At 38.0% G+C, this 26390-nt stretch overlaps 2 protein-coding genes across 10 annotated transcripts in view; one reads left to right on the forward strand and one right to left on the reverse strand.

The window, feature by feature from the left end:
- The first annotated feature begins 431 nt into the window (after positions 1–431).
- amd1 (adenosylmethionine decarboxylase 1) lies at positions 432–25369 on the forward strand. 3 transcript variants are annotated; one of them, XM_079830684.1, is made up of 9 exons: positions 432–767; positions 12956–13042; positions 15515–15641; positions 17693–17795; positions 17895–17937; positions 18184–18328; positions 19679–19771; positions 19857–20012; positions 23485–25369. In XM_079830684.1, exons 1-9 carry the CDS (start codon positions 658–660, stop codon positions 23623–23625), a joined length of 1005 nt encoding a protein of 334 aa, XP_079686810.1. In that variant the 5' UTR covers positions 432–657; the 3' UTR covers positions 23626–25369. The 3 variants fall into 3 exon arrangements, 2 of the variants coding, with proteins under 2 accessions (XP_079686810.1, XP_079686809.1); XR_013817599.1 differs by having other exon boundaries at positions 447–767; positions 19857–21412; positions 22307–25369; XM_079830683.1 differs by having other exon boundaries at positions 447–767; positions 19857–20147.
- Positions 17544–26390, reverse strand: part of ppil4 (peptidylprolyl isomerase (cyclophilin)-like 4) — a 29846-nt gene continuing 20999 nt past the window's right edge. For 4 of the 7 annotated variants that reach the window (XR_013817594.1, XR_013817595.1, XM_079830681.1 and 1 more), the window contains one exon: positions 18066–18393. The gene's annotated coding sequence lies outside the window, so the exon portion shown is untranslated. Of the gene's footprint in view, positions 18394–26390 lie in introns of all 7 variants that reach the window. The other 3 variants (XM_079830682.1, XM_079830679.1, XR_013817596.1) reach the window with 3 other exon arrangements.

Consider the following 26390-nt stretch of genomic DNA (forward strand, 5'->3'; position numbering starts at 1 on the left):
AGAAGGATAGTGCATAGATGTAATGTCAACTTCGAAAAGCAGTAAAGCAGTTAAAACAACTGTGATATGCCCCTCATTAAATATTTATGTATAAAAAAAGATTCTATGTACTGTTAAAAATAATCTATGTAAATATCTTCTATTTTCTGTTCTTTTTGTAACACTGATTGTATTCTGAAGTATATTATGTCTTAGATTGCAATTCTGTACATGTCATTTGTTATTAATAAAGCATTAAAAAAATAAAAAAAAACAATGTTGATTCGTCTATACAAGGGCAAGTGCGGCTACAACGTGAACTCTGCTTTTTATGCAACCCCTTATTTGATTGACAACAGTAACAGCCAATCGCTGCGGACACGAGGGCCGCCTCTTCACCGTGATTGGCGGCCGAGATGATGACGTTGTCGAGTAGGTAATAAAACCTCCGCGCAGGCTGCCATTCTGCGCTTACACAGTATGGCCGGCGATATTAGCTAGCACTCGCCCACGGTATTCTCTGCAAAAGGGAAGACGGTAAAAATAACAAGGCAACTACATCTGGACTGCTCAAGGACTGTAACTAAGCTAATAAATTATAACTACCAATAAAGGACTAATTAATTGGGATTCCATCCGACGTTTTAATTTCTGTTGTCGGAGTCTGTTTGTCCCACGATGGAAGACAGCAGTGCACACTTCTTCGAGGGGACCGAGAAGCTCTTGGAGGTGTGGTTCTCCCGGCAGGACGACGCCAAAGGAACCGGGGATCTGCGCGCTATTCCCAGGTTAGTGAACCCGGCCCAGCCATAGTTCAGTCAGGCTGGATTTAACGTTAACAGTTACCCGAGCCAGATTAACGGATCTCATTCACATATTAAATCATGATTAAAATAAGGAGAGTGTCGTTAGTAATGTCAAACTAATAGTTTGAGTGACATGTGGCCCTGTCTCTGACACCCGTGGCGTGACCAGCAGTTTTGGCCGTTTTTGACACCATCCCCCTTTTCACCCATTCATTTGTGCTGTCAGGACTGACGCTGAACCCCGAGCCCCCGATTAGTTTTTTTTTGCAGAAAATAACTTAAGCTAAACCTTTCCAACGTTAACATGTTTAAGGGACATCTTTTAAGAGGTTTTAATGTTAAATTTAACGGTACGCTGGGTCTGTTAGTTTCTCTCGTCGTCGCGCTGCAATTTCCAACTGTCATTTGTGTCGTCACTCGATTTGATTGACGGTTTGCCGCATTTGGATCAGCTCTGCGTTCTTGTCTGAATCCGTTATTGATGCGCGTCAGCGCGAGGGAATGTTTATCAATTGATTAGCCAGTGGCTACCGCTAGCTGATATGGCGCCATCCATAACCAGTGCGCTTAAATGAATGGATTTCCTTCGTTGACCACCATATATATAGGATTTAATGCTCATTCCCGCGTGTGCTTTAAAAAGTACCCCCCTTCTGAACATTTGTAACTTGTGAACACATGCGTATGTCAAGGACTGCATGTTAGGGGCTCTATTTTTGGGAGCCATCATGGCGGATCAAATCTGCGCTGCAGCATGCATGTGAAAGTCACGTGTAGCGTCACGCGTCCTAAGCCCCGCCCGCGCTCTGTGATTGGCCGAGAGTCCCGCTCGCTCATTGGTGGACTCCTAGTGCGCAGCAGAGCTCGACAGCTGCGCACATGTAGATCAACGCGTGTGAACTGCTGAATTAATGCAGACACAAAACAACACATTCGCGTTAAAAACAGCCAGCAGACGTTCATTAAACATGCAAGAACGGCTGAACGCTTGTCTAGATGTCTGGAGGGGGTTATATAATAGTGTTATTACAAATGAGACTCATAAAATAGCTGAAAAATAGACTTTTTTATGTAATATGAGACCCTGGACATAAGGGAATAAATCACATGAAAGCTGAATAGATATTTCCTTTGATGTGAGGTTTGTTGGACAATATTTGAGAATCTGAGGGTGCAAAAAAAAACCTTAATATTGAGAATCTCCTTTAAAGTTGTCCAAATGAAGTCCTTAGCAATGCATATTACCACTAATACATTTTTGATATGTATACGGTATGAAATTTACTAAATATCTTCATGGAACATGATCTTAATATCCTAATGATTTCTGGCATAAAAGAAAAATATATAATTTTGACCAATGTAGTATTGTTGACTATTGCCACAAATATACCCGTGAGACGCACGACTGGTTTTCTGCTCCATATTTATATTACGTTCACTAAAATGTGTGTGCATTACAGTTGGCTAGGCTAGATGGATATCAAGTAGATGGATAAATGTGTTCATGAACATGATTATTGGCAGATTTATTGGGTCTATTACTTCAGAAACGCCCAGTGACAAGATTAAAAACTGCAAAAACCCCAAATGCTACCCTAAAAAAGGGTCGGAATTTGAAATTACATATCGGAAGAAGTTTACAAAAGCAAGACATTTATATATTTATATATTTTTGAATCATTCATTCAAGAGATTTGATCAAAAACACTGATTTATCCAGCAATGGAAGTCATTAAATCATTCATTCAAATTAAACATTAACATTTTGTCAGAACCTAGTACTTTTTTTGTAAGGTTCAGTACTCCATAATGTATTAATAACCTTTAAAAATGAGCAACTTTTCAGCTCGTGTAGACAATAAGTGTGTAAAACATGAATGAGGACATTCCTCTGATGTATGGTGGTGTAAAGCCGTTTCTCTGAAGCGCTGAAAGCTGATCTCTGTGGTTTCTCTGGCTATGGCTGTCAGAATGAATGATGAGGATATTACTTTACTCCCGGGAAAGAGTTCACTAGAAAGAGGATCATTACAGCCAGTTTCCAAATCAGGAGGCTGTGAATCTGCCCCTCCTCTTCCTACGATGAGGAAGCACTTTACTGGGCTTTACTGGGCCTTACTGGGCCTTTCTCAGTCACTCGCTTCATGTGTCATAAATACACACCTTCAAATAATATTGTCGCAGTTTGTGTTTGTTTTGACAACTGCAGCTCGATCGAAAATGAATCAATGTTTATTTTGCCTTTATTTTTTTACATCACGGCTCATGTTTAACATCAACAAGTACGCTTAATATATTATACATTTAGTTAGGTCACGTTTCAAATGATGATTAACATTTCTTTTTAATGGATTTCCATATTTTGAGATCAGAGTTCCTACTAGGTTCTGACAATGTTAATGTTTCAGTTGAATGAATGATTCAATGACTTCCATTACTGGATAAATCAGTGTTTTTGATCAAATCTCTCGAATGAATGATTCAATAATAACATTCATTCAACAGTCACTTGTAGTGGTGTAACGATACATTGTTATATTGCGATATAAAAATTAGGGATGCAACTGAAATTATTCGGCTGAAAATAGCAAAAATGTTTTAATGCTAGGCAGGGCTGGGTATTAAAGTCTAAAAAAAGTCTAGAATTTCAAAATCAAAATTTTAGGCCTTAAATAGTCTTAAATTCATGGAATTAAGTCTCTTTCGGATTGTACCACAGACACATAAAATGGATTTTATTCTTCAGCAAATAATCGCTTTTCCGCGATTACTAAATACAATGAAAAATCAACAATGCATTTTTTGAGATCCTACATAATTTGTAATTTCACAGCAAAATAATGGCAAGATACCAAAATAAACAAGATTTATGCATTTGGTTTGTTCTATTGTCATGTCACCATCTTAAAATTTGTACATAATATAGTAAATATGATATCCTAATTATGCAAATTTCTGGAGATTAACACCACAAATTCAGTAACTTTGATCAAAAATCACAAAAAAAACCCCCAGCAAAATCCTGTTGGGATTGAGCTATGGGGAAGTGCAAGTTAATCGATACAAGTTTCTGCATTTCCTTTAAATAGGTCTTAAATTTAATTAAAAAGGTCTTAAAAAGTCTTAAATTTGACTTGGTGAAACCCTGCTAGGGTTGGGTACCGAACTCTGTGCTTTTAAGGGCACTGACCGAAGTACGTCGGTACTACCGATTCACGTTAAATCAATCTGTACCTGAGAACGCATCTGGTGATATAGACTAATGTCTGTGAATATTAAACCGTAAAAGACTATTTAAATACGAATCCTGCGTGTCTCTGTGCGAATGAATGCCGTAGAAGCGCGGTTTACAGTCAGGGTTTACCTCTCACACACACACACACACACACACACACACTCAATCACGTGTGACGGCCGCATGTTTTTATCATCAGCCACTGAGAGTCACTTCATCAGCATTTTACTGTTTCATTTGAGAAAAACTACCGTCATATCATAAACACACAGAAACTCAAAGGTCTTCACGGCAACCCGTCAAAATAAAAGTTCGGCCTAACTTGACAAATACATTACATTGTTTGACAAAAAGGTTTAATCAAAGTAAAAGATAAACTAAATGTCTTATGTCTTCAATTGATTACCAGAAAATATATAACACATAATTTGTGGGAAATCTTTTCATAGAAATGAAATTAAAAAGAAAAAATATGGTTGTTTTTATGAATTTAATTAAGTATTTAGTATTAGTATTTCCATTTTATTATCTCCCTTCGGAGAAATTTATCTTAGGCAATCAAGAGAGCAGATAAAGCATACAAACAACAATCAATAAAAAAATACACATATACACAGCACTAAATATTACACTAAAACATTTAATGGGGCCCATTGCATTACCTCCCCCAATTCATCACTTCTTATTCAATAATTTAATTGATGATGGAATTAGGGAAAATTTATACCTATTTAGCTTACAATTTGGAATCCTTTAATATCTCCTGCCTGAAGGCATCAGCTCGTACTCTTTATGGAGAATATGGCTGCAAGTAACTAGTATTAAATTAAGTAACTAGTAGCCTAGTAAATATTACAGTAATCAAACCTCACAGACAATGGCAGACAGAGAGCAGGGCAGCTCTGGCATAATGTCAATAATACTTCTATAAACGACGTACAGGTTCTTTACAGTTATTGATGTAAACATCCCTAAAGTACAGAAAAAAGCTACCGTTGGGTACCGGTTAAAATGTGAACAGTACCTAGTAAATACCGCATAAATTGAACCGAACAATTACGTTTTTGATGACTCTATCAAGTATAGCAACCAGCGTGTGTGAGAGAGAGAAGCAGCAAACATGTCGGAAGTGTGGAAGCCTTAAAGTGTCCGAGATGGACAAAAAAATGTCCATTTGCAGACACTGTCTAAGCACCCTCGCATGCAAGCAAGAGCACCCTCAGCTGATACTGTAATATATATTGGCAAATGCTCCAGTGCATATTTGTGTCTGTAGAACGTTAAATGTGTTCATTTACAACGTGTGTCTGCAGCGCTGACAGGCTCGCAAAACCTCTCATGAACAAACAAAGTGTAGACCCGAATCGACGCAAGTAAGATATTTATTGTGCATTGTTAGCAGCTTCATTGAGCTTTGAGATCGCGATGAACTGACATGACGACAGCGTTTAGTGGATTAATGGCCAATTGCACGCTGCAAAGTTTCGGAAGTGACAGTGAAATAGTAACGCATTAAAGCAATGTAAAGGCGGACTAATAGACAAATAGAAAAATGGCAAAATATTTGTGAAATTGTAAATAATGTTAAATGTCTGACTGTACGCTCAGTGCTGTGGTGGAGCCGTTGCTTAGCCTACATCTGCACTAGAGCACCCTCAGTGACGTGATTATGAGACCTATAGGCATAAGATGGCCAAATACAAATATTTTTATGATAAAAAAAAGGAAAAAAAATATTAAAGGGTTAGTTCACCCAAAAATGAAAATTCTGTCATTAATTACTCACCCTCATGTCGTTCGACACCCGTAAGACCTCCGTTCATCTTCAGACACAAATGAAGATATTTTAGTGTAAATCTGATGCTGAGAAAGGCTTCAGATAGGCCTCCATTGGCATTCAGTACATTTACACTCACAAGATCCATGAAAGGCTCTTAAAACGCCGTTACAAAGTCCATCTCACCACAGTGACTCTACAATAATCTTACAATGCGACGACAATAGTTTTTGTGCGCAAAAAAAAATCAAAATAACACCTTTTTCCAACTTGTTCTCGACTTCCGTGTGTGCCTCCACGACGCATGCGCGAGAATATGACGTTGCGCCGGCGTTCGGACACATGACCCAGAAGTGATTTGTTTACAAGCAGAGGAAGACGCGCGTGTCTAAGCTGTTGAATTCTACATTGATCGTGCTTTAGGTCTCGGCGTAGTGCTCAAAATGGGGCTAAAGTGTGTATTTAATGGATTCCCGAACGCCGGATCTACGTCATATTCTCGCGCATGCGCCGTGGAGGCACACACGGAAGTCGAGAACAAGCTGGAAAAAGGTGTTATTTTGATTTTTTTTTTTTTTGCGCACAAACTATTGTCGTCGCATTGTAAGATTATTGTAGAGTCACTGTGGTGAGACGGGCTTTGTAACGACGTTTTAAGTGCCTTTCATGGATCTTGGGAGTGTAAATGTACTGAATGCCAATGGAGGCCTATCTGAAGCCTTTCTCAGCATCAGCTTTACACTAAAATATCTTCATTTGTGTTCCGAATATGAACGGAGGTCTGACGGGTCTCGAACGACATGAGGGTGAGTAATTAATGACAGAATTTTCATTTTTGGGTGAACTAACCCTTTAAGCTATATTGTGCTTGTATAATGTCTGCTGGAATGCTAAAAATGTTCAGTGTCAAATAAATATTTTTAAATTGTAGTAAAAAAAAAACATGGCAAAAAAGTAAAGCTAATTTTTAGTATTTAATTTATGCAATGGTGAACAAATTGGCAAAATAAATGGGGGTAAAATCGGAAGACCGCGTTCGGTATTCGGCTTTGGTCAAGTGTTTTCATTTCGGTGCATCCCTAATAAAAATGTGACTATGTATCGTTGATATAAACTATATGATTTGCGATTTATAGTCATTTTATCCAAGGCTCAACTTACTATATTTATAAGGTATAATTGACAGAAATGTCAATTGTCATGTACTCGCCCTCATGCCGTTTCGTCCAAACACAAATTAATATATTTATGAAACCTGAGAGATCTCTGTCCCTCCATTTTAAAGTCCATTCTTCTAAAACTTAAAAGATCCAAAAAAAATTATAAAGGCATCATAAAAATTAGCTAATCGAGTGTCTAATCCTAGGGCCATATTATTTCCGTGAAGCAGAAAACGCAGACCAAATCGCCATAAAACGGAGTTTACTATATAAATGCAGAATTTCAGAGAATGTTATTTGTTTAATAAATAAAAAGTAGGTCAGTACACTTGAATCAAATCATGATATATAGACTAATGTCTGTGAATATTAACCCGTAAAAGACTATTTAAATATGAATTTCTCTCTCTCTCTCACACACACACACACACACACACACACACACACACACACACACACACACACACACACAGAAGCACGTGTAACGATCGCTGTGTTTTCAGCCTCTGTAGCCTCACTATATGAGGACATGAATGCATGAACATCATCTCCAGAGTCACTTCATCAGCATTTTACAGTTTCATTTGAGGAAAAAAACTACCAAGCGTATAGTGAATATTTTCATAATATGAGCCGCCTGGAATGAAGAAAGTGACCAGTGTGATTTGTTTTACACTGATAATGGTCAGCAAGTGCTGCTTTGTTTGCAGTTTGTATATCTGCAGTCCTAGTTTAAGTTTCTCTTTTTGAAGGACAAATATAGACTCATATCTGCTGATGTTATTTTTTCAATCGATTAATCGATTCATTTTTTTATTGAGATTAATCGGGGTGGGTGGGTAATCAATAGGACAATCGATTGAAAAAATAACAGTTTGCAGACAATTCAGCAAATAAATAATGGTTAACCAGGAAAAAACAACTTTTTTCCTTTTTTTTATCGATTAATCTAATGATTTTTCGATTAACCGAACTAATCCACCCCCCCTGTTTAATCTGTTGTTTATTTTCTGAAATGTCGATTAATCATTTTGGTTAATTTACCAATTAATAACCAGTAATTTACCAATAAATAATAACCGTAGCTAATTTATGTATTAGAGCCGCACGATTAATCGTTAAAAGATCGCAATCTTGACTCTAACACCCACGTGATCTTGTATCTAAATGTCAACGAGTGTTAATGAATGAAAGAGTCGGCCGTCACACTTCCCATGTGAAGGCTCTCATTCATTGATCTGGACAGAGACGCTGCTCACGTCAAACTGGCTTTAAACCACAGACTTTAGGGGCTTTGGTTAACCTTTGAAAGTACGATCATCACACTTCAACATTCAAATCTGTGTTTGCTGCCGCTGATCCAGAGAGAGCAGCCTTAAAGATAAGGTTTATGCAGTGTAGGGCTAATTATAGCAATTGCTTACAAGTGTGAATCCTGAATGAACAGAACATTTCAGGAGATTGAAGTAGCTTCTGATTCAAGTACATCTCTCAGTTGGGTATAGAAAACCAGTGTCACTTATATAGTCTAGATGGATGACCATGTAATGAAGGAAAAGATCATTAGTCAAACATTAGACACGCACAAGTCCGTTAATTATTGATGCGCAAACAAACCATGTATGTGCACTCTCGGCTCAATGATCGCTGTAACATTCAATATATTCACATAGCTGTCGAAAGGCCTGGGCTATATCGAGTTTGTACGACATTTTTTTAGAAACTATATGGATTGAGGCAATATCGTTTATATCAATATACAGTAGTTTTATACGAGTGCATTTGAAAAATAGCAGAGGATGCAGATGGCATAATCCAATTTGTCCTAAACATGACGCATACTTTATATTAAGGGCTTCAAAATAACTGGTAAGATATAGTTAACACATTTAGTTTAAATCAGCAGACGCTCTGACAGACGCATGTGCTGAAAGACAGACTCGCGCTGTTTAATGCATTCAGATATGATGCTTTCCTCAGTGCATAACTTACATTTCACAGGTATATTCTCCATCTGTAAATGATAAAAAGTCATGCAAATATGTCCATTTTGCTGTGAATGTCCGCTAAAGATAATGCGCGCCAAACAGACGGAGCGCAATAGAATAAGAGCACAATAATTCTGACTAAAATATACATATTGCTAAAATATTTGTTATTGGACTATAAATGTGCCATATTTGGATATTTTATGTAGCATATTTTAATCCTACAAGTAATTATAATTTTATGAAAGTGACCATTATAATGTGGTAATAAAATGTAGGCTACTATAATTAGTCTGTACTTTTTTGTTTTTATTTTCATTTTTAGTTTAGTGAATTAAAAAAAAAAAAGTTTTTAGATTGATAAAATAGAATAGAATGTAATGTGATTTTTAACCTCCTTATTGCACATATATTGGCCTACTTTTATTACATTCACTATGTTTTTCACAGCCTTCAATATCAACATTGTTTGTAGGATATCATTGGATACCATTTAACAAAAAAGAGATGATTTTTTTTTGGCCATATCGCCCTAATCTATGTTTATGTACACATCAGACACGATTGATTGTTTTGACAGAGGAATAGTTCCTACGTACGAGTTTCCACGCATTTTTTTAATAAAAAAAAAATAATAATAATTGAGTTCTCTTGAATAATTGAGTGTAATTGGTCGATCCAGGGCTCCAGACTGTGACCAAAAGTTTGTATTTTGTGACTTTTTTTTCCTATCAGTGCGACTAAATTTAGTTTGAACAGTCCCGACTGATAAAAACTGCCATCTCTGTTGCAAATGATTAAACAGCAAATGAAACCAATAATAGACAACGGGCGGGCCGAAACCAGGAGAAACATTGTGCCATGAACGAACAAGTTATAGAAGGCGTTTCAGTCAACAAATCACCAACATTCAACATGAATTTAATGTGTTAACGCTAACTGTAACCATGGTATTGTGGCAGAAATGGTTGAATGTTTTTACATTGTTTATTTCGGGGTTCTTACAACCTTTTTAAGAGTGAAATTCAAGGACTTTCAAGTGCTTCACAAAACTTTTTCCAGCACTTCAAAGTTTTAAAGTTAGTCTGGAGGCCTGTATGTTTGTATGACACCAAACTGTATAACTGCTTGTTGTAATAGCCGTGTTATCATGTAAAAAAAATGTATGGTTATCGCAAAATAAACCCTTTTGTTCATGATCCTCTTGAATGCCTTCCCCCTACAACAAACGGCCGCTTGAGCCAAATGTGTAATTTGAGATCTCCACCACACGAGTTTTAACAAAACCAGCAGCTGCGTATGTGTGCCGCCACCGACCTCAGCGACGCATGATAAAATCACTCAATCTGCGTTCGCATGTCGAGCCATTTGTGGTGTATTCTTAAATGAGCTACAGCTTTTAATTTATGGTTTCTACAAAAGGCCTAGGGGTGGGCGATAGGACCAAAATCTTATACCATAGTACAAGTAATTTTATTTCACGATAACGACATATACCACAATAATAGTTATTTTTGCTTTAAATAAAGTTATATCAAAATTTGATGCATTAATTTCATAATTCGTATCCCCATTTTCAATATCACAAACTAATACTAACCTTAAAAACTGTCAATCTCGCTGAAGACAAGTAAACTGTGACCGAATAAAGACACAAAAGCCAGTTTCCATTACAGATTTGCGTGACACTTTTGCGACATTTTCTAAATGTCGATAAACTGTTTATTTTTGCTTTAAATAAGGTTTTTATTATATCTCAATTTGATGCATTACAATTCTTGTCCCCATTTTCAATATCACTTAAACTAATCCTAAAAAACATGTATTTTTTAAATGTTGATAAACTATTGCGAAATGACGGCGCTTCTATAAACTGATGTTATGCGAAAATTAAAATGTTTTCCTCTTGCGATCATCAAAAAAATCATGTTATCCAAGCATTAATGGCAAGAAAGCCCCTTATACTAGAGAGGCCACATATGAGGCATTTTTGCTCCGAGGTCTTGATAAATTGTGGCATTTCTTTGTTTAGAATCCAGTATTCCTGTAATTCTTTTGTCTTTTTATGAGTTTAATAAAGAACGGTCTCGTCTTCTGTCCAATCATACCTCATCATCTACGCCAGGTGACCTGTAGATGTGAAAAAGTTTCCATTGCAGTTTTGTGAAATTATTCCTTTCAAATTGCCTGAAAATCTAACTTTTTCCATCGGGCGTATTTTCAATTCACAATTTTACATTTGCGCAATTTGAAGGGTAGAAATACTACATAAAATGTATATGTAATCAAATGTATAAGAAATGCATAGTCTTTTTTGTGTAAATTAAATATAGATTTATTCTTATTAAAGTTACAAAAGTGATGCAGTCAAGAGCAGTGAGAGATTTTCTCTCTTTGTTGTTTGATTAGCATTAATAAAAAGCAGGTAAATTTGGACGCTGTCACTTTAAGAGTGATTGCACGGATCCAATATACTTGTGTTCGTTCTCTAATGATCACTTTAGACATAAATGACTCTGTTTGCTTGCAAATAACATGTCAATTTGACACAGGTGTGTGTATGTAACCGCTCAAGCCCAATTAGGGGTCAAAAAGCTCTTCTCATGCTGTGGCGTCTCTCTCACAGCGCTGAGAAACTCAGAGCGCTCGTATACTGAAATGATCACTGCTTATTGTGCTTCAATGGTTTAGAATGACCTGTTTTCAAACTGCAATGCTTAAAAACACATGCGAACGATAAGCTTTCGTGCAAGAGGTGTCTAAGTAGACATTTTGGGGTATCTATACTTTACTGGAGTGATTATTTTTCAGCCGACTTTTTACTTCTACTTCTCCTTACATTTTCATGCATGTATCTGTACTTTCTACTCCTTACATTTTAAAAATAGCCTTGTTACTCTTGTTTCATTCTGGTTTATCATCGTTCAAAAAATTAAAAAAAACCTATCCAGATAAATCGCACCATCCGGATAGTGAATTTTATTGTGGTTGGATGAGAAGTATAAACATGCCATTCTGACACCCTGTTGGTTTGTACGCGATCCATCGCACCTGCACATGACGCGCATCACGTAATGCTCAGCAGTACACGTATAGCATTCAGTATACTACACTACGGGGCCGTTGAATGCTTGAATCTGATTGGCTGATGAACGTTCTGAGGTGTGCAATTATTTTCTGGGAAACGCACAGCGAACGTAGTTCCAGGCCGCACTCGACCGCATTACAGTTCCATATCACTTCGCATAGTTAACTGTAATAACGGAAATTACAGGACTAAAAAAAACATGACAGACGATTTTCATAAAGTAAATTTTAATATTTACGGTGAATATAAAATGTTCAACAATCAGTAGAATGCTATCAACGGCTCAGGCCTCTTTTACCAGCTTTAAAATGCCGCTTCGGAACTAGCAAAAGAGCCGTTGGATGAGACGCGGAAGAAATGGTCCTACTCTTAATAGCGATTTAAGTACAAAAACCGGACGAATCCCTTAAAATATATCATCGGATCGATGTCCTGAGGTGTAGTAACCGTAGTATAATTGGAATAATTGACTCCGGGCCGTTGAGTTATTAGAAGAAAAATGTACACCTGAGGTGTAATGGCCACTCCGCTTCGGGTCATGACCGCATCACCACCTCGGGTGTGCATTATTTTTCTAATAATTCAACGACCCTTCGTCATTTATTCCTTACTTAATGTATTTGCTTTGTACTAAAATGCGTTCAATTTCAATGGGCATATATGCGGCTGAAACAGTAGCCTAGTGCGTCTCAATTTTCAATAAAAAGAGTAATGCATGTGAGTGCACATCAACGAGCGTAACCGCGATCGAGGCGATAGTCCAAAATCTCTACCGGTTAATCGTGTCTACCGGTATATCACCCACCCCAGGTCTAACTCTGGGAATGTTTTGGAAAGTTATATTTTTCAATATAAATGACAGATTCATATAATAATGTTTCCTAATTTGAACATTTTCTCTTTCTGTGTGCATTTTCAGATTTGAGTGGGACAAACTTCTGGAGAATGTGCATTGTTTGATCATTAGTGTGACAAAGACTGACAAGCAGGAAGCTTATATACTCAGGTGAGTGTGTGTGTGTGTGTGTGTGTGTGTCCGTCTCCTGAGGACAGGATTGTAATGACGCACTAATCCTTCAGCCCGTCTTTCATTGACCAACACCTTAAAATACACATGAGATTTAGATTTCTCAGCTCTGAGAAGTGGGATATAAATAGACATTACTCCCCGAACTGATATAAACATTACTTTTTGTTATGTAAATGTTGAAATGCAAATATGTTGCAAATGCTATATTTAAGTACAGACGTGACTGGATGGACACGGTGAACATAAAGCCTTGGTTTCTCTGAAACGAATGCATCAGCATCATGATAAAAACATTCAATGTGCTAATGGCACACTGACCCCACTCACCGCTGATAAGCACACAGTAGTGCTTCAGCTCAGAGATACTCGAAAGCTGATATGAATGGCATCTGTGTGACATTCACCAGGTCACAGGGTAGATGATTCAGACGCGGTGTTGTAAATGCGTCCTGCTAAGCATGATGCTAAGCCATTTAATAGGTCTGAGAGACAAAGACAAAGGGTCAAAGGGAGAATTCGGCTCAAAGCTATTCATAGCCGTCTAAAAAAATCATTACTTTAGATATTGGAGTTTATGTATTTCTGCTGAAATAGCTAAAAAAAGGAAGAATATTGAATCGCTAGCTTAATTTGATATGCTTCAGTCTAGTATAACCAATACTACAGCACATTGAATGAATCTGTGTTAACCCGTTAGCTGAAATAGGAATGCACCGATATGAACATTTTAGCCGATATCGATAACTTATATTTGAAAGCCGATAACCGATATATTGGCCGATGAATCTACATCCAAATTTTGATATTCTTTGAGAGTCTCACCATTTAAAAGCAATGACCCAGACACTTCAACATAAACCAGTGTAAGAGTCCTTCACTTTTGAAATTAATTTTACACTCCTATAGCCAAATGGTAACATTTTACAATAAGGTTTAATTTTGTTAGCATGAAACCACAATGAAGGATCAATACTTCTACATGATTTATTCGTTCGTCTTAGTTCATGTTAATTTCAACATTTAAGACATTTTTAAGATCTGCTATCTGCTAACATTTAATGCACTGTGAATTAACGCGAACACAAATATTTTATGAACTAACATTAACAAAGGTTATTGCTCTGTGTTAGTTAAAGTATTAGTTCACTTTCAAATAAACTTTTGCTTATTATTTACTGACCCCCTCGTCATCTAAGATGTCCATGTCTTTCTGTCTTCAGTCGAAAAGAAATGAAGATTTTTGATAAAGATTTCAGGATATTTCTCCATATAATGGAAGTCAATAGACTCCATACGGTTCAAGGTCCAAATGAGCGGTTCAGTACAGCTTCAAAAGGGCTTTAAACCACATCAAACGCTACCAGACGATCAATAAGGGTCTTATATAGTGAAACGATCGGTCATTTTTTTTATAAATAAAGTATAAGCACAAATGCTTGCCTTGCTCTGTTCAGAGATGCGCGCTCGTGACGTCACGTGAAACGCAATTACGTAGAAAAGGTCACCGTAGACACAGGCGCAAAGACGTTTGATTATGTGGATACGGTCCTCCTTCCGCTCATTTGTAAACACTGACTCAGTACTTCCGCCTGCGTCTAGCGTGACCTTTTCTACGTAATTGCGTTTCACGTGACGTCACGAGCGCGCATCTCTGAACAGAGCACGGCGAGCATTTGTGACCCTTATTGATCGTCTGGTAGCGTTTGATGTGGTTTAAAGCCCTTTTGAAGCTGTACTGAACCGCTCATTTGGACCTTGAACCGTATGGAGTCTATTGACTTCCATTATATGGAGAAATATCCTGAAATCTTTTCATCAAAAATCTTCATTTCTTTTCGACTGAAGAAAGAAAGACATGGACATCTTGGATGACGAGGGGGTGAGTAAATTATAAGCAAAAGTTTATTTGAAAGTGAACTAATCCTTTAATGCATTAAAACACGTGACCTTATTGTAAAGTGTTACAAAATAAAAAAAAAATGCCTAAATAATGCAAACAAGTCATTGGACCATATTACTTAGGCTACATATAAAGAAACAAAATGAACGTGCCATGGATAATTATGATTTAAATCAAACCATATTGCTGATGAAAAAATGAAAACAATACTAGTGCTAGTTATTAATAACGCATCGATTAAAAAAATTAAGCATTTTTAATATTACTGCTTCAAATAACAGCATTGCTGTTTGAGCTGTGTGCTGAAGCTAAAGATGACTACTGGTACAATGAAACGCTTTACTGTATCGCTAATAAAACTATTACAATTTTAAAATTGCACAAAAGGTTGTGAATTTGACTGTGCTGGTCAAAGGTGTGGATGCGCGCTTAACGCAACATGATGTAATATAATGAGTGGGTGTAGAAAAGTGCATTCAAATAATTATTGTTTATGCTTTTTATATTATTGTAAACCAGTCCCCTCTCTCCCTCTCTTTCTCTATCAGTGAGAGTAGCATGTTTGTCTCCAAGAGACGTTTCATTTTGAAGACATGCGGAACCACCCTCTTACTGCAGGCACTGGTGCCACTGCTGGAACTGGCTCGCGAGTACTGCGGCTTTGATGCCATCGAGGTATGACACACTCAGCTTTATATTTAGGGAAGGGAATTTATTGCATGTTATCTCCAACCGCAGTAATGCGAGATGATAACATGCTTCAGTTCCAACTGCGACACATCAGGTTTATGAGTTCACGTGAGATTTACAGTCTCACTGTGAGTCAATATGCTTGTGATATCATATCATATAAAGATTAATCATTGGTAATATTCAGTATCAGAGCTCCTAAAGGAACATAGTGATGCAACCCTCTACAAATGCCAGTAAATCACTCGCATATGCGACCAAATTTCACAAGAGGCGACTAAAACATTTGCCAATGGCTATTAAATAGTATGATTAGTCACCTGTGATTTGAGTTAGAGGCAAAAAATAAGTTGAGCTCATTGACCGAATGGTCACCAGTGCTGCGTCATCATGAAAGTTACATCTTGCCAATTTAAACATTTAAGCGCAAGGAAAAGAGAGAGTACTCTTTCTGTTCTGTGCGCTCAAACTACACATCCGAAGCATACTGAACGGAGCTCTTTCACGTCGTCTTGCACTTGAATGGACAATTTCACACAAAATTATGAATAATTATTGCTGCAAGCAGCCATTATCGGGGTCAAGCACAATGAACACAAGTCGTGCCAGCATTACTGGAAGCATCAGACAAACTGCAACAATTAAAGACATTTTAAGATGATTTTAGGCAAAATGGCTGAAAAATCATGAATACAATAACTAGTAATGATTTAATGGTTTATCACTTTAGACCAATAGGTGGTGCTGAGACCATATTGATGTGTTGTGGTCAGAGTGAGGTGACAATGACACATGCAAAGTTTGGTGTCCATATGTCAAAGCATTGCAGAGATTCAGGGCATCATACCTCAAATTTGTTGCTGCGGTATACAAAAACGGTTTCGTCTAACGATACAAAATCCATAACTTTTTGTCGGCACAGTCTGAAGATGATCTGACTCGAATTTGGTGAAAATCGGACAAAGGGCGAGTTTGAAAAAGTAGGTTTTTACAAGAAAATCAAAATGGTGGACAGGAAATTTGGCCAAATATGGCAATGGCATGACCCAAGGAATCTATTAAGACTATATTAAGTTTCCGTACAATAGCAAATTTAATCAAAAGTTGTTAACCTTTTTGGAAATTATTATAACTTTTGACCACAAGGTGGCGCTGCCCCGAAACTGAGTACCTTCAGTAGACACACACAGAGTTTTGTAACCATACGCCAATGAGTTCGTAAAATATAGCATTTTACGACAAAATTCAAAATGGCTGATATGGGAAATTTGGGTATCGTTCGACTCTGCGTGATGCACCGAATCTAACGAGACCAGTTTTGATTTGTTTAAACCGTTCAGAAGTTATACGCCAATGTCAATTTATCATATCTCCTGACCACTAGGTGGCACTTTGCCAAAACTGTGCAGGTAGCCTCAGGTCATGTTAGAGTTAGAACTTTTTCTTGACATGGTCTGAGGATGATCTGGTTCTATTTTTGTGAAAATCGGCCTAGGATGAGTTAATAATGGCGGATAATTCAAAATGGCGGAAAAAGACATATTGACGACTTAAGCCACCGAATCAGAGGAAAAAATCTTTTTATTTCTAGCCTTTATGGTTCAAGAGGTATTAGCACAAATGTAAGTGCAACTTTGGACAGTTGGTGGCGCTAGAGGGAATGAGTTGGAGACTCCAAAATTGCTGTGGTGACCATTCAGACTGTCCTCTATCAGTGTGCCAAATTTCATAACTTTACCGCATGCGGTTCTATGGGCTGTCGAGCGGAAGATACAATAGGATCCAATACTTGGCCCCTAGTAAAAAGTCTTGCGAGTAAAATAAAGAATTGACTAGCCAATGACGACTCGAGCTTCAGTGTGATCAGAGGATTGAGATGGAAGGAAACCTTGTTAAAGCTTTTTAATACAAAGACATGCTTACAGAGCCCCTAAAAGGACATGGTGATGGAAAGAAAAAATAGTCAATGCTTGTGTTTGTACAACGCATCTTTATCAAAACATGATTTGATCATCTCTTTATTTTCTCCATTTCAGAATTTCTTCTATTCTCGTAAAAATTTTATGAAGCCCACCCATCAAGAGTTCCCTCACCGAAACTTCCAGGAGGAAGTCGAGTTTCTCAGCCAGATTTTTCCAAGTACGGTTTCACACCCATGAAAATGAGACTAGTGTGTATGAAGTGTCTTGATTAAATGAGCAAGGCATGTTTATTAATGTGCTTTCTGTTCATGCACAGATGGAGCAGCCTACTGTATGGGACGTCTGAACTCAGACTGCTGGTGAGGTTTCACATCAGCTACACTTCCCGTTATCAGGAAAGGATAAATGTTGCATTAGAATGCAGATTTTAGCATTGGGAAGTCTGGGTCATTTTTAGAGAATTGTAATGTAAATGATTAGGCAAATACAAGTTCCAAAAAATTTTATTAGTTGAGTATTTGGCTTTTCCTAAAAAATAAATAAAAAAACTGTCCTGGATTTGCATTTGGAGGTTTTGATGTGTTGTGGTCCTCTGTGTCCTGAAGGTATTTGTTTACGCTGGAGCTGCCGGAATACTGGGAGAATAAGCAGGCGGACCAGACACTAGAAGTTCTGATGAGTGACCTTGACCCAGCTGTGATGGACCAGTTCTACATGAAAGACGGTGTTTCTGCTAATGATGTCACTCGTGTACGTGTTCTCTTCTGTGTCATGTGTTGTCTTTTATTGGTGAACGACTGCTCCGTTAGTGAAATCTACATTTAAAAAAAAAAAGCACATCATATTGAAACAAAGACCATAGTAGTACTTGATCATGTAAACACCACGGTTTATGGACACACAACCCAGTCACTTTAACCCTAATCTCTACATCGCACTTTGTAACAAATCATTTCCTCTGGGGTCAAAATGAGCCGAAGTCCTAAAATTATACTTAATCTTTCCGGACCAAAAAACAAAAAGTAGCATTTCATTTTGAGATTATTCTTTTACCCCTTTTTTTCTGTTTATACAATTTTTTTGGCAGATTGTTAAATTTGATTTGCCTTTTTAAATTGCTAGATTTATCAATAAATAATAATTTAATCACATTCTTTCAGCTTAAATTCAAAATAACTCTGTGCATAACCCTGTTAATTCAGCTCAAAATATGAGCAAATGAGCTGCTCCGCTGGGTCCTAAAGTCAGTTTCTCTTCCGTATGCATTCAGATACACTTGTAGACATTTATAAAATCATTTTTTGGTAAAGCTTAGTTTGAATTTTGAGTGTTTTTAGGTTTTTCCATGTGCACTGACGCATTTCTTTCATTCCTGAGGGGGTCAAATTGAACCGTGTGGGAAGGATTTGTTACTTTTTTTAAATTTTATTTAGAGCAAAAAAAAATTGTGCATTCGTGGTTCAAGTGCGACAAAAGTCCTAAGGTCTTGGACCATTCCAATGAAAATGTGTTTGTTTTTTTATTTTATTTTTATGACTTTCGGGTCAAAATGACCTAAGGGAGATATGGATTTAGGACTCTACTTTTATTAAAATTAACCATTGGTCATCTACTATCAATTAGAGGATTGTAACCATGGGTAAAACCACTCATGCATATAACACCTCAATCAGTCATTTTTTACATTACATTAATAATGCAATAAAATTCAATATGAATATACCTAATTTCCGCCACACTATCGTGATGCAGTTCAGGGGCAGACTGGGAGTTTTCCCGATGGGTCGCTGTACAATGTGGGCTGGTCAGTTAGTGTTTCTACAGTAAATCCATGCTAAATGATGGCGATTTGTAAATTGAAAAGCCTTCTGACTGTATTGTGTGCAGTGTTTCTCCTGTTTGTCAGCGCTTTCATCTGACTTTAAACGAGTTTCACTGAATTCAAGCGCTTCTCACAGCGCTGTTTAGTGGTCATGTGACCGAGACGGATCTCACGCCGTGCTGTCGTTTGAACATTTATCAAACTTTTGTGATAATTGTATCGTGATGTTATCATTTTTATTGCCCAGCCCTACTTGAATGTAGTCTTTGTCTTCACAGATGAGTGGAATTCGTGACCTGATTCCAGGTTCAGTGATTGATGCCACAATGTTCAACCCTTGTGGATACTCCATGAATGGAATGAAAACGGATGTAAGACTCATTTAACGTGGTTTCTTTGTGAGGATCGTTATCTAAAGTTGCTCTGTTTTGATTTTAAGATCGGTTGTCTTTCTAGGGAACTTACTGGACGATTCACATCACCCCTGAACCAGAGTTCTCTTATGTCAGCTTTGAAACCAACCTCTCCCAGACGTCCTACGATGAGCTTATCTGCAAGGTCGTGGATGTCTTCAATCCAGGGAAATTTGTGACGACGCTTTTCGTCAATCAGGTACATTATGCAACTAATCAACACCGCGCAGAGAGTGGCAGCACAGACCAGAAGCAGGAGTCAGATTTCATTCATCACGAGAGTGAGGAGCTGACTGACAAGATGATGGCGGAAGATTTGGTTTCAAAGCGAAACGTAAATGCGCCTATTTAAGCGAGTTTGTCATTGTATTGTTTTGTTGTTGTGTTTTTCATTAAGAATAATAATGCACCCACCGTTCAAGCAATTGACGTCCCTGAATGGGCGCTAATTCTAAAGCGAAAGTAAAATGCGCATGGCCATTCATTATGGCGTGTGTCCACTGGTGCGGAGCATTTCCAGTTCATTCTTATGGCAGCTCAACTTCCAAAGGAATTAATTGAAAACACTCGCTCTGCACCATTTTGAATAGCCTGAGCGAGGTGCAAAAGAGGGAAAACCCCATCACCACCCCCTCCCGGTGATACCGGTACACGTTCATTAACATCTCTAGTTCTAAGGTGTGCAATTATTTTCAAGGAAATGCACGGCTAAAGTAGTTCCAGCAGGTTTTGACTGCATTACAGTTCCATATCACTCCTCCAAATGATTTCAGTTCAAAGGTCCTTACAGCCGACAACAGCAAAAGAACCAAAACAAATATAGAGTACAATAGGATAAAAACAACAAATGATTTCCATGTCTTTGCCACAAAATGATGTTTTATTATGTAAAATTGTTTATCATGTCCACACAAGCATTTTAAGGACTAAAACGTGTCTTGAAATATGAACATTTTGAGGCCATAACCGTAGTATACACAGAATAATTGATGCCATTACCACCTCGGGTGTGCATTATTTTTCTGATATTTCAACGGCCTGTGGTCAATTCCTTTCATAATAACTATATTACTTATGAATAGGGTTGGGTATTGGCACTGGTACCTATATAACCGGACCGAATCAGAATGCAGATTTCGGTGCCACTTAAATTCAACGTGCTTTTGCGCTTTGGCTGGCACCGATCCAGAGACAGACACTCAGCACTCGTCACATCACAACTATTCAGTGTTTTCAACCACATCATGTTTATCTTCGGTTTCAGACATTTAAATGCTCATAATTACAAGCAAAAACACACTGATGTCTATATCGGGAATGACAATCCTTTCAGACAGTTATAATTTGACTAATTTGCGTGTTTAATTCACATCAGATAAACATTATATAGTTACTAACCATAGGTGCCAACGGTGCCAAACCTATAAGTTTTAAAAGTACCGGTTTGGCATCGTTTAGGCACGGTACAGTTTTAAAAGTATCGGTTTAGGCACCGGTACAGTTTTAAAAGTATCGGTTTGGCACCGTTTAGGCACCGGTACGGTTTTAAAAGTATCGGCTTAGGCACGGTACCGTTTTAAAAGTATCGGCTTAGGCACGGTACCGTTTTAAAAGTATTGGTTTAGGCACAGTACCGTTTTAAAAGTATCGGTTTAGGCACAGTACCGTTTTAAAAGTATCGGTTTAGGCACGGTACCGTTTTAAAAGTATCGGTTTAGGCACGGTACCGTTTTAAAAGTATCGGTTTGACACCATTCAGGCACGGTACCGTTTTAAAAGTATCGGTTTAGGCACGGTACCGTTTTAAAAGTATCGGTTTGACACCATTCAGGCACGGTACCGTTTTAAAAGTATCGGTTTAGGCACAGTACCGTTTTAAAAGTATCGGTTTAGGCACGGTACCGTTTTAAAAGTATCGGTTTGACACCATTCAGGCACGGTACCGTTTTAAAAGTATCGGTTTAGGCACGGTACCGTTTTAAAAGTATCGGTTTAGGCACGGTACCGTTTTAAAAGTATTGGTTTAGGCACAGTACCGTTTTAAAAGTATCGGTTTAGGCACGGTACCGTTTTAAAAGTATCGGTTTAGGCACGGTACCGTTTTAAAAGTATCGGTTTGACACCATTCAGGCACGGTACCGTTTTAAAAGTATCGGTTTGACACCATTCAGGCACGGTACCGTTTTAAAAGTATCGGTTTAGGCACGGTACCGTTTTAAAAGTATCGGTTTAGGCACGGTACCGTTTTAAGTGTCGGTTTGACACCATTTAGGCACGGTACGGTTTTAAAAGTATTGGTTTGACACCATTTAGGCACGGTACTGTTTTAAAAGTATCGGTTTGACACCATTTAGGCACGGTACTGTTTAAAAAGTATCGGTTTGACACCGTTTAGGCATGGTACCATTTTAAAAGTATCGGTTTAGGCACACTACTGTCTTAAAAGTATCGGGTTGACACCGTTTAGGCACAGTACCGTTTTAAAAGTATCAGTTTGGCACCGGTACCGTTTTAAAAGTATCGGTTTAGGCACCGGTACTGTTTTAAAAGTATCGGCTTAGGCACCGGTACCGTTTTAAAAGTATCGGTTTAGGCACCGGTACTGTTTTAAAAGTATCGGCTTAGGCACCGGTACCGTTTTAAAAGTATCGGTTTGACACCATTCAGGCACGGTACCGTTTTAAAAGTATCGGTTTGGCACCGGTACCGTTTTAAAAGTATCGGTTTAGGCACCGGTACCGTTTTAAAAGTATCAGTTTAGGCACTGGTACTGTTATAAAAGTATCGGTTTAGGCACGGTACCGTTATAAAAGTATCAGTTTAGGCACGGTACCGTTATAAAAGTATCGGTTTAGGCACGGTACCGTTATAAAAGTATCGGTTTAGGCACGGTACCGTTATAAAAGTATCGGTTTAGGCACGGTACCGTTATAAAAGTATCAGTTTAGGCACGGTACCGTTATAAAAGTATCGGTTTAGGCACGGTACCGTTATAAAAGTATCGGTTTAGGCACGGTACCGTTATAAAAGTATCGGTTTAGGCACGGTACCGTTATAAAAGTATCGGTTTAGGCACGGTACCGTTATAAAAGTATCGGTTTAGGCACGGTACCGTTATAAAAGTATCGGTTTAGGCACGGTACCGTTATAAAAGTATCGGTTTAGGCACGGTACCGTTATAAAAGTATCGGTTTAGGCACGGTACCGTTATAAAAGTATCGGTTTGGCACGGTACCGTTATAAAAGTATCGGTTTAGGCACGGTACCGTTATAAAAGTATCGGTTTAGGCACGGTACCGTTATAAAAGTATCGGTTTAGGCACGGTACCGTTATAAAAGTATCGGTTTAGGCACGGTACCGTTATAAAAGTATCGGTTTAGGCACGGTACCGTTTTAAAAGTATCGGTTTGGCACCGATGTTCGAGACCAGTATTGATACTCAACCCTACTTTTGAATGTATTTTTGTAATCAGGAGGCAAGGCAATGTTTCGGGCCTTCTAATTGCAGTGTGTTTAAATGTTTATTTTGATAAAATCATAATTTTCTACCACAAAGTCAGTGTGTATTTTTTCCATTGCTCTGTTGCTGAAGTCCAGCCTGGAGTGATTCCGAGGTGGTGTCAGTCGCTGAAACTCATTCACTGTTGCCTTCTCGTCTCGTTCCTAACAGAGCTCCAAATGTCGCAGCGTTTTCTCTTCGCCCCAGAAACTCGAGGGCTACCGCCGCCTGGACCGCCAGCTGGCCCACTTCAACGACTACAATTTCGTCTTCACCAGTTACGCCAAGAACCCCCAGCAGAACCCGAGCTGAACCTCCGAAATGAAGAAGCGTAAAAAGAGAGCCTGCCGCTGCGACGAGCATCTCGGCGGCCGGTGTAGTCTTGTAGTGGAGAGGCGGTGTTCGTGCGTGGAGTCTTCTGGCCGTAGATCTTCCCTGAGTTTAACATTTATGCATTCTTGTACCTATGACGTAGATATTGTGCATGAAAGCTCTTCTCGTGTCTCTGTAGATATTCTAGCCCATTCTTGCTGTGCTCTTGAAGTGCATGTAGAGTTCTTGGAGGTGTGTGTGAGGCATGTCACACCATCCCAATACATGCAATGCTCCCTTCACTTCCTGCAAGTGTCCCCTCGAATCCCCCACAGACAGGGTTTCCGACCCCACTAGGCAAGGACCCTGACATGCTCAGATCGGTCTAGTCTACCGACCAATCCAAAACACATTATGTTTTATAATATGCTTAAATCACTACTGTGTTTAGCTAGCTAACCCTAAAAACACTTCAGATATTCTGGCTTAAAGTTCGTGAAAACGTAGAAATATTAGCTGTATTTCTGTTTGAAGATACTCCAAAAAATATCTGATTTTCTCCAGCTTTCCAGGTGTCGTCTTTATTGAGTACTAGGGAAGTGAATGTTTCAAAAGAGTTAGTGTTGCCTTGATTGTCAACAGTGTATAATCTGCAATATATAACCGTTATGGTGAAAGTCAACCGTCGTCTTCCTTTCCTCAAAAGAAAAAAAGGCCTTTATCGTGAATGTATCAAGTTTAAAACGGTGTTGCAAGGATGGCTTTTTCCAAATAATAATAATAATGTAGCATGTGTAGAAGAAACCAATTGGTTTCAGTCATTGTGAAGGACCCTAGGCTTTTCAATTGAAACCGTCGGACACACACTTTTGCTTCCGTGTGCCGATCACAGCAAAGCATTTTTCTTTTTCTAAACAAAACCCGTCCTCTCTCTCAGACAATAGGCACACACTGATCTGAGCATGTCAGGGTTGACCCGGATCATTCCACACCCCACGGCTGCATAAATTAAATTTTTTTTGTTGTTGTTGCCAGATTTTTTTTGCAGTAGGTTTGTCCACCTCTCCAGATCATGCCCTCTTTCTGTTGCGTGTGGCAGGATGTTCACTGTGCTTTTTAATTTCTGTTTGTGCGATCTAACAAACGGCGTTTGATGTGCGATGCGCAGTGTGTACGGTCTTTATTTTGGCCTCCCCATGCTGGTGTTGTTCTGAGGAGGATGTTTGAGAAACACCTTCAGCTAGAGAGAGATCCAGTCTAGTAATGAATGTCTCTTAAATCCGGCTCGCTGGATGTTTACAGTAGCACTCAATGTAACTGACACACACACACACACACACACACATGGACCACTGCTAGAACTAACACGAGCATGATCGCATATCACACTTTCTTTGGACGGACATTTTTCTGGCCTTTATACGTGGGATTTCTACATATACACATTATGCATTGATGTTGCGGACCAAGTATATACACATATACTTTACCTTTTGTTTTTCCTGGCCCTATTCCGAGGTGGGGAGAACTTTTCAAATGATTTTTTTCATCTTCTACTCTCTTTCCAGCCGCTTTAGGTTGGGAAGGGAACTCTGTAGGAATGGTTCTGTTGTGGGAATTTCACAGGAAGTTGGAAGGGGAAACTGCTGTTCCAATTCTCTTGCGATTTCTTTGGTTGGTCAAGATGTGCTAAATATATCTGTACCTAGAGCTTGATGCTTTCAATAAAGTTAATAACTATTAACTGTGTACTTGTGAGTTTTTTTTTAATTGAATTTCAGGAAAATAATTGCTGTATATTAATGATGTTGGGTTGAATATACGAATACATAACTCAAAATTATAGACGTCTTATTGCAAAATGCAACTTAAATGTAGGTAGCACTTTAGTATGGGGAACACATTCACTACACTATAAACAAATATTTAAAATAAGTTACCTGGTTGCCTTCATTTTGAGTTCATCGAAATTAAAAATTTGAGTTAATACAATGAACATTTTTGAGAATCGACATCACCATTTATTCAAAGATTTTGTAAGCACATTGCATAATTGTTTTATTTGTAATAATGCAGTGAAACATGCCAAATTGTGCTATGATTTATCTTTTTATGTGGTTCAGATAACATGAGTTTATTTATTAAACCAATTTCCTTCATTGTAATAACTCAAATGTTTAATTTCAATTAACTCAATTTTAAGGCAACTTAAAGTTAAACCAACAACATTTTTTTACAGTGTGTTAACTACAACTTTTGTCTCAAACTCCTCATTTACTACTTATTAATAATTAGTAAGGTAGTTTATGTATTGGGTTTGATTAAGGGATGTAGAATAAGGCATATGTGCTTTATAAGTACTGATAATATAGTAATATGCATGCTAATAAGCAACTGGTTCATAGTGGAAATTGAACCCTAGAATAAAGTGTTACAAATGTTTATTTTATTAAAACCATTAATAAAAATGGTTTCTTAATTTTATTTCGACCATATATAGTCATGTCTCAGTAGGTACAAGTGTGATTGTCAAGTAGGTAATGTGTTCAAATGAACTAAAAATGACAAATCAGTATATTTATTACCCACAATACCATTTGGGACCAATGCACAGACACCAAAACGCCTATTAACAGATTAATTTTTGTGTGTAGAAGCCATTTTAACAGCTTTTAATACCCAGAATAGCATTTGCTGGATTATGGCAGTAGGATACTGATTACCTGCACTTCCCCACACCGAGCTAAAGCCAGCACGTTCCTCAT

This window comes from Gobio gobio, assembly GCF_949357685.1.
Source record: "Gobio gobio genome assembly, chromosome: 12".
Taxonomy (NCBI): domain Eukaryota; kingdom Metazoa; phylum Chordata; class Actinopteri; order Cypriniformes; family Gobionidae; genus Gobio; species Gobio gobio.